This window comes from Desmodus rotundus, chromosome 12, assembly GCF_022682495.2.
Source record: "Desmodus rotundus isolate HL8 chromosome 12, HLdesRot8A.1, whole genome shotgun sequence".
In the NCBI taxonomy this organism is placed as follows: domain Eukaryota; kingdom Metazoa; phylum Chordata; class Mammalia; order Chiroptera; family Phyllostomidae; genus Desmodus; species Desmodus rotundus.
The window spans coordinates 69177408-69190162 of record NC_071398.1 but is presented as its reverse complement, the minus strand read 5'-3'; the positions used below and the strand labels follow the sequence as shown (position 1 = coordinate 69190162).

The 12755-nt window shown below is 34.9% G+C and overlaps 1 protein-coding gene across 1 annotated transcript in view; it reads left to right on the top strand.

Moving 5' to 3' along the window:
* Window positions 1-464: 464 nt before the first annotated feature.
* Window positions 465-12755, top strand: part of GOLPH3L (golgi phosphoprotein 3 like) — a 32803-nt gene continuing 20512 nt past the window's right edge. Inside the window, exons 1-2 of the mRNA XM_024570129.4 lie at window positions 465-643; window positions 2377-2571. Of these exons, the coding sequence (XP_024425897.1) occupies window positions 2389-2571 (183 nt within the window). The 5' untranslated portion in view covers window positions 465-643; window positions 2377-2388. The remainder of the gene's footprint in view (window positions 644-2376; window positions 2572-12755) is intronic.

Here is a 12755-nt window from a genome sequence, read left to right as displayed (position 1 = left end):
CGTCTACAAACTGACCCACATCAGGTTTTTCTGGAACAGGTTAGGAATAAGCTTAATTGTCGAAAACAATTTTAAAATGTTTGCTTACTATTAGCTTTATTGTATCCCGACACATCTTACCTAATTGTCCCAGTATATACTGCTACAGTAACACACCTGCCACACTGAGATTGACCAACAGAAACCTCTGTAGATCAGCAGCTGGAGCTAGCTTGGATTGGCCGGTTTTACGGAGTTGGGGAGCGCAGCCTTTCCACTCTTCTACCAAGGTTCCTTCATTGGATTGACCAGCTGTCAGGTTGAACCCAAACCTGCCTCCTTTTTGTGATGTTTGTCTGGATCGCAACACAATAGCGGGGGGGAGAGCCACCCCTCATAAGCTCCAATTGGCTGGGCCCAACCTTGGCGGTTTCTTATTGGTCCAATGAAGAAACACCAAGGTAGGTTGCCTAGTGATCCCGAGGAAGCTGATGTGTTATTTCTTCTCTGCAGCCAAGGAGCAGGAAGTTTGTGCTCTTTCTGGGGCTGGCAAGTTTTTAACCTACTAGGACGGGGTTGGGGGGGCCAGGGGTGGGACACAGATGTTCTAAAGTAGAGCGCAAGCTGCAGCTTCCGTCCGGTCGTAACCTAGGAGTAACGTCAGGTAAGCAACCCGGGAAATACATTTCCTAACGTCCCCCCCAAAAATAGCCCTCCAATTTTTTTTTTTTAATTTCACGGGGAGAGGAGATATTTTTATTTATTTAATTTTTGGGACTTTCTTTTCAAATAGGATTTTTAACTAGTATATGTTCGGGGGAAATTCATTTCTCAAAGAAAGTCCCCTTTACTTTTTTTTCCCCAAAGATTTAAAGTTTCTTGTAATGAGTTAGGAAATAAGCCCTACTCACAGTGCCAGATAGGGTTAGTGCCCTTAAACATTTTATTTATTTCACAGTTCTCTTCGTTGTTCACTCTACTTTCCACCTCCCACCAAGAGTTATATTTGAGATATAGCCCTGTACAGAGAGTTTTGTGAGCCACTTAATTTGCGTTTATATTTTAAATGTTCACATGCATTTCTGAGTATTCATTTTAATCGGTATATATTTATCGAGCAGTTACAACGTTAAAGGCATTGTACTAGTTGCTACGGAGAATTAAAAAAAACCCAAGAAGACAAAATCCCTGCCCTCAGGAAGTTTACAGTTGAGAGACAGCCATATCAAAAGAAAGACTATAGTAAATACTTTAAAGTAAGTAAGTATAAAGTTTTGTGGAAGTACAGCTGAAGGAAAGACCAATTTCTGGACATGGGACAATGGAGAATGAGATTCACTTAAGCCTTGACAGTAGGTTCTCAATAGGCCTTTGAAGAATGGGTGGAATTTAAAGAGTAAGGGAAAAGAAAGTGGCACAGCATGTGCAGAGGAGCAGAGGTGAAAGGCATGGCACGTTTGAGAAACGGTTTCTTCACAGTACGTAATGGGAAGTAATGGGAAATAATTGTGAGAAGATAGAACTGGATCCTGTCACAGAGGTTCTTGAATGCATTCTGTTGATGTTGCAAAATATATTCTTTTAAATAATTGCTGATTAAAACATTTGTTGTATATTAACATCCAGCATTTAAATTTATCTCAATAAACTAACTTAAAGTTTATCATAGATGACAGTGCAATTTCTCTTGACTGTTGATTTTTAAAACAACTGTAGTGCTTGGTATGAAAGGGCATGTGCTTTGCTTTTATTTTTTATTTTTTACTTTGTAATTGAGAAGGAATTTGCTAATCTTTTAACATTCTCTTGCTAGTATTTTTTGCCAGCAGCTGTTTTGTTTGTGAAATGGCTAGCCTAGGGATAGAGATGGACGTTTTCTGGCTATGTGGAGTTATTACTACACATGATGTTTTGAGCATTATACTCCAGACTAGTAATCTCTTGAATGCATGAACTGAGTCACTGGGGTTTGGGAAGAAAATATTAGAACATGTATTTCTATTTAGTTTTTTAAATTTTAAAATTTATTTTATGTGTATGTTTTATAATGTACCACTGAATGTTTATAGAAGTTCTATATAAATTATTATGTGCACTTTGGGGCTGGGTGCTCACAGTTTTCTGCTGTCCCATATTTTCTAACTCGCGGAGGATCCATTTTTGGGAAAGAGGAGTCACAATGGTAGTCACTCCTGGGTTATAGATTATATACAACAAGTCAACAATTTTAAAAGATGATCATTTCTACTGGTCTTTAAAATCACTGATTTGATTTCCTGTCAGTGCCTTCTGTGTATTTAAGGTATGTACTTTGGAAAAATACTGTGTCGTGTCGGAGTATCTATATGTGTTTATTTACATAAGCACACATATAGATATTTTTCATCATCCTTCCAGAAACAGTTCAGAATGACCACTTTAACTCACCGCACCCGGCGCATGGAAGTAGGCAAGAACTCTGAAAAGAAGGTAGAAAGTGAGGAAGACACTAATCAAGACAGGAGTCCAGACGGTGAAGACTGTGGGGACTCTAAGGATATCCGCCTCACCCTTATGGAAGAAGTATTGCTCCTGGGACTAAAAGATAAAGAGGTAATATAGTTGGGTAGGCTAGGCTGTCTAAAAGACTTAAATACTGGAATGTTTTTAGGAAGTAATAGAATATTTTCATTAATGTTAAGTTGGCCTTTGAATTATGCTGTAGCCATCTGAGGAGGGAATGGGGAGTTTTGAAGGGTGGCTGATACTTGGAGGGTAATATTCAGAAGTGTGATTACTTAAAGTGTAATTTGATTACAAAATTACTCCAAAATTTTAGAGGATACAAGAGAGGATATAACACAATGTAAAGTTTTTGTACTTAAAGAGTTTCCCAAGTGAGACTGATGCTGAAATAAACTCCTATGAATTAAGAAGGAGGGAGCACACATTGATGTCTTCTTGAGCTTTGGTGGGAAAGTCTTAGATGATAAGATACAGAACATGTATGATTAGTTGTTCTGCAAAGATAAATGGTGGGTGGGTTTATTATGATATAAAGAAGTAACATTCTGTGGATCTTTAGAAGTGAAATATCATCATTTGGTAAGGACTATTTTAATTTTAGAAAATTTTTTTAAATTTCAGCATTTTCTTTCTAAGTTTTCCCCTGTTGATTTATAATTCTAAGTATAATAGAATTAGTCTTGAGATAGCAAGTCTTATGATATAACCTAATATTTTCTTAGCTTTTCTACTAGTTGTATACATTATCCTTCATTTCCAACTTAACTTTTTATTGTGTTTTCCTATTACTTTCTTCCCTCATGAAGAGATTATAAAGCTGTATAAATATAATATTTCAAACAATGTACTTCTTTTCAAGAAAGTCCTTAGTAAATACAAAAATAACTAAAGACATATTTATTACTGGCCTCAGTTTTGAAAACTTAATCAAATTAAAATGTTACTTTCTATTTTAAAAATACTCAATTTGGCTTTGATAAATTGACTTTAGAAATGAATTGGCAACATACATCTAATATTTCTTGTACATTCTTCAACTTGGGAATACTCTTGTTTCTTAGATTTTACATTTTATTTTTTTACCACTTTTCCCTTTTTTATTTTTTGTCATGTCAAATTACTAACTTGAACAAAACTTACAAGATTTGTTATAGCCTGTGTATTATTGAAACTAATATTAGAGCCCTGGCTGGTGTGGCTCAGTGGGTTGTGCGCTGGCTTGTGAACTGAAAGGTCTCTGGTTCAATTCCCCATCAGGGCACATGCCTGGGTTGTAGGCCTGGTCCCCAGTTGGGTGCGTGCAAGAGCAACGGATTGATGTTTCTCTCATACATTGATGTTTCTCGTCCTCTCCCTTCCCCTCTGAAAATAAGTAAATAAAATCTTATTTAAAAAGTATATCTGTAATAGATACATATACTTACTTAAAAAACCCCTAATATTAGAGACATGCCCGTATATATTTGGCCAAGACATAGATATTATCAGAAGATCTTCGTGCCTGGAAGTGTATTTTCTATTTTCCTCTTTGCTGAGAAAGTTGATGAGACACTAGTTTTATAAAAGTCAAATAAATGAATAAGTAAAACTGACTCTGCAAAGAATGTCAGAGTAGGTCTGAAGATTAGATGCTATAAATACGGTTTTGAGATGTTTATACAGTGCTAAGGAAACAGTCACTGACTATAGAAGCAAAGCATATTAGAACTGAAAAGTTATTTCATTTGTTTTACTTTTGAATAGAAATTATGAATTTCCTCTGACCCTAGATATTAGAATTTTTCTTGTGTCCTATAGAGAAACTGCCTTTGGATTTGTCTTGTGTTTTTCTAAATTTATAATAGCTGATATAAACTTAAGGAAATAGAATAAAAAAATAAAGATGCTCATTTAGAGCTATAATCATAGCAGATACTCAACATATTGGTGAGATAATGTACAAAGATGGACAGATAATAATAACCTTTTTAATTGTTCTGATTTTATTTTTGAATGTGATAAATTACATTTTTAGTTTTCAGTTTTCTCAAGAAGAATAAGAAAGGATAAATCTTCAGGTGTAAATAAATTCGAGAGTTTCAAACCTTTGGATATATGTTAAAGTAGTAGTAGTAGTAATAGTAGTAGTAGTAGTTTTTCCAAAATGTCACTTACATAATTATCTCTAAAAATGTTACATTCATTTCCAGCTCTATTTTCTTCTCATCTTCCAAAGTACTTATAGATATTTAATCAATATTCAGTGCAATTGGGGACACCCATTATGTGCATAACATTATGCAAATACTGAAGTAAATATAAAATTGAATAATATATGGTCCCTGCCCCCAAGAAATTTACATTCTAGCTGGGAAGACAAGATATACACACTTTTTAAAAGTTAAATCACCCAAAGGTCCATCAGCAGTAGAATGAATAAAAATGAATCGTCTATTTAAATGACTATATTTTCAGAATGAAAATGAACATTGTTACAAAACATGTATAATTCTCATATAATGTTTGGTAAAGGAATCCAGACACAAAAAATACATATTGGGTGATTCTACATATATAAAACTCAAAAAACCATAGTATTTAGGGTTGCATACTTAGATGGTAAAACTATAGTGAAAAGCGGGAAAAGGATTACAGTAGTTGTTAGGGTAGTGGCTGCATTTTTGTGGGCAGGAGAGTAGAGGGGTGTTAGTGATTAGAAAAGAGAATGATGGGCTTTCTGGGTACTATTTTCTGTTTCTGTACTTGTGGGAGCTTTCATGGATATTGACATAAAGATAATTCATTGTTTTTCACTTTTGTATACTCTTCTGTGTGTGCATTATATTTCACAACTCAAGAGATTTTTTAAAGAAGTAAAAAACAGCAAGTTTTTTCCATGTTAAAACTACAAGAACTAAGGGAGTTGAATGGAGGAGGGATCATCATGGGTGGGACTAATCTGGGGAGGAATAGAAGAGAATAAAACAAGATGGCCTTTAAGAATGGGTAGGATTTTTTAAAAAATGAGTGGGTAGGATTAATAGACATGGAGAGAAGAAAATACAGTCTGGCTGAGGAAGCCTGAGTAAGCAAAGGTATCATGAACTTGATGAGTTTGGGAGATAACTGAGTAATCAGAATGACTGTGAATAGGTTGTGTTCTTGGAGAACAATGAGGATCAAATTGGCATATTAGATTTAGAGTATGGAAGGTTTTGAGTGCCAGGAAGATACATTTAGACTTTTTCCTTTAAGTAAAAGAGAATGAGCCAAATAAAACCAGCAAAGCTCATTTCATTTTTGTGTCCAAATTAGGGACTTAGTGATATTTTTGCTCTGTTTTATTTGTGAATATATGTGATGTGCATATTATTTCTTGTTTACATGGTTTGAGTTTGTGACATGTCAAAGAAAAACCCTAAATGTTAAACTTTTGTATCCCATAAGATTCTCTGTCTAGAACCCAATGCTATAATTCAAAAGGAAGTAAGTAGAAGGTAATACAAAGAGATGAATATTCGTAGACCTAGAAAGGAATGAGAGTAGGACATATGGTCAAATTGCTTGTCGAATATTACTGTCATCCTTTTCTTAAGATTCTTCTGAGGAGTAGCTGCCACAGACTGGTTTTAAAATATTAAGCTATATTGTCTTGTAAAAATAACCAAGAAGTTTAAATATATGTTGAAGGATCTAACCTTTCAAGTACACTTAAAATTAGATGTTATCTCAGTTTAATAACGTTGACCTCAACTGAGAGAAATTAAATTTGAGCTCTAGTCTGACTAAAATAAAATAGATTTATTTCTTGTTGAAATCAAGATCCTATTTGTTGTTATTGCCTATGGTAGGAATTCTGCTCTATATAGATATTATTGACTCATGGACAATTAATGCTTTAATTAAATTGCTAGTATATTTAAAATTTCCCCCTTATGATAATCTTTATTATTAAATTACTTGTAAGAGAAGCAAGGCTGTTAATGCTTGTGACTTGATGGTAATCTTTTTAGTTTGTAGATTGTGTTTTTAAACACTCTTTCCTGTCTTGAAAAGCTTTCTTGAAGAGCACCCTCCCCCGCCCCTGTCTTTCCCTGGCCCCAATATCACGATGAGAATAAGTCTACCAAGACATGATCTGCTTGGGGAGGAAAGGTAGCCAATCTCTCAGAGGAGGAGGGCCTTGAGCCTATTACTCAATGGACTTTCATTGGATTTAATTTGCATAGGAATACAGGATTTATACGGGGCTAGCTCATTAATCATTGTTAGGCAGTAGTGATCAAACAACAGATAACATTCAAAGAACTATTAGGGCTTATTCTGAGTCAGGGTCAGATAGCCAAAGGGCCATGAAACTTTGGGAAACAAACTCATTTTATGCTTGGACCTTTATCATTTAAACTGAGGGCATTCTTAGCAAAGCAGGTTTCACAACATTTTATGCATTCTTTCTTAGGCCTGATTGCCTAGGAAACTGCCTGTTCCAACACAGGGCCACACCTGCCTCTGGCATTGTTTTAGGTTTAAGTCAGGTGGGGGAAGTAAGGCAGCCAAGAGATTAGGAGACTTCCTACAGATAGAATGAGGACTCAGGCTATGACAAAGCCGAGGGGTGAGGGTCCATCACCCCTTTTCCATAGTCCCCTAAGTCTTTCCCTGATGGCCCCTTGGTGACCATGCCTGTCTTAGGTTGCCCCTCCCATGAGGAATCTTACCAGTCTTTGGCTAACCAGTCATGTGCCCAGGGCCAAGCAGGATGAAATAAAGGGGGCAGAGGCCGCGCCCCTGCCAGGAGGATAAGGTTTGTCTCCTTAGTGGCTTATGGTCCCAAGGTCTTTTTACTCAGCCTTGGCCATGGGGGCTACTGCTTCTGAAACCAGGCAGGACGGTTCCCAACATATTAACAATGGGAATGCAAGCTGATTTAAACCTGGTAAAAATTTTTCAGCAAACTAATCAATAAAATTTTTAAAATCATTCAGTAAGTCAGTACACAACTCGTCAGTGAATGGCTATTGATGGAGAAAATGCTACTCTTTGAAACTCGCTAACTCCTAAAACATTGTCTTAAAATTAAAAAAATTAAAACTTGAATTTAGATCACTACCTGACCTTTTATTTTCCTCATTGAACAAAATGAACAATAAATCTCTTGTCAGTAGTTATTGCTCACAGGTGTGAATAGGGCAAGTGTATCAGAAGGACTTGTTTGTCAGGTTTTGTGGTTTTTATTAACATAGACTGTTAAAAAATAACTTCTGTTTTTTTTATTATATCCAGTCATATAACACCAAAGAATTATTTGCTATTGGTACAAAAGGAAATAAACTAAAAGACCCAAAGTCCTATTTTAACAATAGAAAAATATAGTTTAAGCTACTTCATTAAGAGCCTGCCTTCCCCTACACCTTTCAGCCCCTTAATGCACAGTGTTCTTTTCTGAAATACCTGGAATTGATATGTCAAAAACGACCCACTTAAATTTGGAGTTTGACTGTAACCACTGAGCCTGTAAACTTGATGTGAGCCATTTCATCTCTTTTGTCTTCTTCATATGGTGTGTTTGTATAACTTAAGAGTTTTCGAAACATTTTGCACTTTCTTTTCTTGATCTTGCTAGGTAAATATCCTCTCTTTAAGGGAGTCAAAGTTAAATGGTTAAATGGCCAGTAAGCTGTGGAATTTATATTCAAACTGACTCTAAAGTCAAAAACAGACATGCTTGCAAAATGGGTATCACACATTCTTCTGTATTTCTTTCTTGCTAAGCCAAGAGAATTATTCAGGATTGTTGATTGTTCAGTGTGACCCCCAAGAATGTCCTCTCCTAGGATACCTTCACATGGAGTTTAACTAAAACTATTAAAATAAAAGATTATTATGTTCTGTAGTTATATTTGGCATGTTATTTTTTTTCAAGTCATACCAATGACTTTTTTTTTGTCCTCACCCAAGGATATGCTTAGAGAGGGAAGGAAGAGAGAGAGAGAGAGAAATATCAGTGTAAGAGAAACATCGATTAGCAGCCTCCCGCATGCGCCCCAACCAGGGATCACACCCTCAACCTAGATATGTGCCCTGACCAGGGATTGAACCCACATCCTTTAGGTGTACAGGATGTCCCTCCAACTATCTGAGCCATTCGGCCAGGGCTCGTAATGCTTTTTGAAAAAAAAAATTGTTTTAGGCTGTCTCTATGCCAAAGATCAGCCTATGGTGTAAACTTAAGTTCTTTTGAAGTGTTTTTCTGAACTGGCACTTTCCTTGCCATTTGCAGTGACATTCTAATTTCCCCTCTCTATATAGTTGCTTTTCAATGTCCTACTCTTCGGTGTCTGGCTCCCAAAAGAGGACAAAGAAAAATGAATGGGAGGAAGAGAGCTTGAGCCCTTTAAATCACCTGGAAATCACTTCAGCCTGAGTGAGAAGGGCTTGCAACAACTGTGAACCTTACAACAATGGTCTCTGTCTGCACCTCTATGATCAGAAGCAGAAATCAGTGATCAGAATACAGGTCCTTGATGTTTGGAGGACCGGGTCCTTTTGCCTGCCCTGGCTCCCAGAAGCTGCGTGTAAACGGCCTCAGGAACACATGCATAGCTGCCTACCATGGGGCTAGAGGAAAGGGTTTTGGTAGCCCTTTTTTAGCTACGAGCTGAAATTGCGATTTACTATCATCCAAGCCTTCCCCAGGAAGTTGCAAGCCTTCAATAGACCCCAGAGTTCCAAAATATTTACATCAGACAGATTCTGCTGTTGTAATTGTTGTCTAGATGGGAAGACAGATTTTTGGTATTTACTGCTCTGCCATCTACCCTGAGTCCTCGGGTAAACTTTCCCATAGTTTGTTTAATTTAAAATCTGCATTTCCTTTTCAAAGCCCATCACAAATTCAACAGTGACCTTTCCATTCTCTAAATTCCCATGTATTCATTATACCTCTAATGTACTTACTGTATTTTCTAGCTTTCTTACAGGAAATGTTTAAAAGCACAGGAAGCAGATATATCTACATTCAATTCCAAAGTCTACCATTTACTAAATATATGACTAGGTCTCAGTTTTCACATTTTTTTCTTTATACTTACTTTATAGAAATAGTAATATTGACATCATAGTGCTATTGTGGAAATTAAATTACTTACATAAAATATTTAACTGGGAGCCTGACACATATAAATGTTGAGTAAATAAAAACCAAAATGAAATAAGAGAAAGATAAATACCATATGATCTCTCTTATATGTGAAATTAAAAAAAAAAACAACTCATAGATACAGAGAACACTGATTGGTGGTTGCTGGGAGTGGGGGTGGAGTAAAATGAGTGAAGTTGATCAGAAGGTACAAACTTACAAGTTATATTATTAAAAAGTCCTAGATATGAAGTATTTAACATGATGACTATAGTTAATAACACTGTAGTGTATATTTGAAAGATGCTGAGGGACAGATCTTAAAAGTTCTTATTGCAAAGAAAGTTTGTAGCTGTATGCGGTGGTGAATGTTAACTGGACTTACTGTGGTGATCATTTCACAACATAAACAAATATAGAATCATTATGTTGTATACCTGGAACTAATATAAGAAATATGTCAATTATATCTCAGTAAAAATAATAACAATATAAATGTATAATTAAAAAATTGAGTAAAAAGTCAATTAGATATTGTCCAAATAGAAATATTTAGTTTAAAAAATGACCCTGACCACTTAATAATTTGTTTTCTTAACCTTAGAAAGGAGTCTTATTTAGGAAATATCTCTTTTTAAAAAATATTTTATTTCTTTATTTTTAGAGAGAGGGGAAGGGAGAGAGAAAAAGAGGGAGAGAAATGTTGATGATACATTGATCGGTTGCCTCTGGCACACCCCCAACCCAGGCATGTGCCCTGACCAGGAATCGAACTGATGACCTTCTGGGTTCACAGGCCAGCACTCAATCCATTGAGCTACACAAGCCAGGGCTAGGAAATAACTCTTAAAGAAACATTTGAAGTTCAATAATTCCTTCATCTCCACTTTATTTTCTTTTTCTTATGTTAAATTGAAGTCAAATTACGTTCATCAATTTTTACTTTAAAAATGTCACATGTATTATGATTTATTCCATTTTTAATATGATAAATAATGTTACTTGAAATTGACATCAAACGGAAATTGAAGTCACACTGAATATTGCTTTTCTTCATCATACACTATTATTTACTAGACAGCCCAACTAAGGTTTAAGAAAGAGCTTTAAAGCTGTGTGTGGACCTTGTTTGGCTCCTGATTCAAACAAATCAACTGTAAAAAAAAGTATTAAACAATCGATAGAATTTGAAGGCTTACTGAACATGTGATAATATTAAGGAATTCTTATTTGGGGTGGTGTGATTTTAGTATTGCACCATTTTACAAACATACACATCTCTTGGGGAGAGTATGGTAGTATTTTACGGATGATATATTACAATGGCTGGGATTTGCACTGAAATAATATGAGGATGAAGTGAGAAGTATAGTTGAAAGATTATAGCTGTTGAAGATAGATTATGGGTACCTAAAGGTTCATAATCTCTCTACTTTGTGTATGTTTAGAAATGTTAAACCAAAAAAAAATATTTTTAAAGAGGTGTTGGGATCATGTTTTCTTGACTACAGTATTCCATTTTACATGATAATCCAATTGACTTACTGTTGTAATTGATGAAATTACCATTCTCAGTTTCTTTTACCTCTACCATCCAATATTTTATAAAAGTTTATAATGTATGTATACATAGTATTCCATAATTCTCACACACTGCTGTTCTAAGAAAGAGAGCCCCAGATTGAGGCTGGGAAAGAACCAGATGGAGAAATTGGTGGGTAGATGAGAAGTTAGGTGTATTGTATGCATAAAGAAAAATCTGGTTTTACAGATACCAAATGATAATAGAATGATAGAATTTATGAGTAATTTTAATTTTATTTTTTAATTTTTTTTCTTTCCAAATTTTCTAAAATATATTATACTATTTAATCAGGGAGAAACAGCTATTTGAAAACAGAAGATGTATCTGCGTTTACCTACTTTTGCTCTTCTGAAGTTTAAGCATACCGTAATTGTCTTTCAAGTGTTTCTAACTCTATTTTAAATCATTTGAGGAGTGGTAGGGAAATATATTTAGAGCCCTAGACTTACTTCCAGGTTTTTAACCCTCCCCAGCCTCTTCTCAACTATCTCCTCTCTTTGGATAATGTATAGCAATGAAAGTTCCATTTTATCATAAGTAACAGATTGTGGGAAAAGAAAGACGCATAAGTTACTGTGTTTGGTACTACAATCACTCTTAAATTTTTTAGACTAAAAAAATTAAGGATATTTTTCCTGGCCAGAATGAGATTTAAAGTTTATGTAGGAATACTCAAAGATTACCAGTTTCTTTCCTTTATTTTAGATTTCTTTTTCACTGATAAGGTATTAATTGCCATGTTGTTTTTACTTTATGAACTTTTGATAATGGCTTATTTTAAGAGGAAAAATTCAACTGGAGGCACTGAGAAAACTAATAAACTAATCATTATGACTAGTTTTGTATCTTTCTACTCAGCTTCCTGAATAAGCCTGAGAGGATATAATCTTCATGTAGTTTATTGAGAAATTTTGTCCATTTGTCTAGGTTTATAATATACCCTTCCCAGCCATGCTGAAATCATCTGTTAAACCAGAATAACATTCAGGTCACTGCTCCTAATTCCCCATTATGAATAACAAAGTGAGCTTATAATGCTTAATCTCTTTTATAAAATGTCTCCTGGCTATGTGAAATGGAAATATTAATTCTAGTAATGAATTATATTAACTTACAAAAGAGAGATACTCTCTAGTTTCTCTTCAGATCGTATAAATCTTTCGCCTTTACCTTACAAAAGAGAAATTTAGAGAAAATCCTGGAACACAATAGAGCACTTGACAGGAAAACAGTATAGTAACACTTATTAAAGTAATTTTTCAGAGGAAAAAAGTAAAAATTTGTTTTGCTTGTATGATTCTTTTTCTTGTATAATTTTTTATAACCCCTGGAGATTACAATGATCTTCAGACATTTGGCTCTGGAATTGGCCATTTAGAAAAGGCTTATAGGTGACACAATACAAATCCTTCTCTCATGGAAAGTGAAGCAGTTTTAATGTTGAATTTAGATTTGGGAAGAGGGGAGGACTGGGTTTTTTTTTCTGAGATTTTTCTTCGGATCAAGTTATATTTACTTAGTGTAAATATTTTGGAAAAATTAGAAAACCATTTTTTTACATAACTGTGA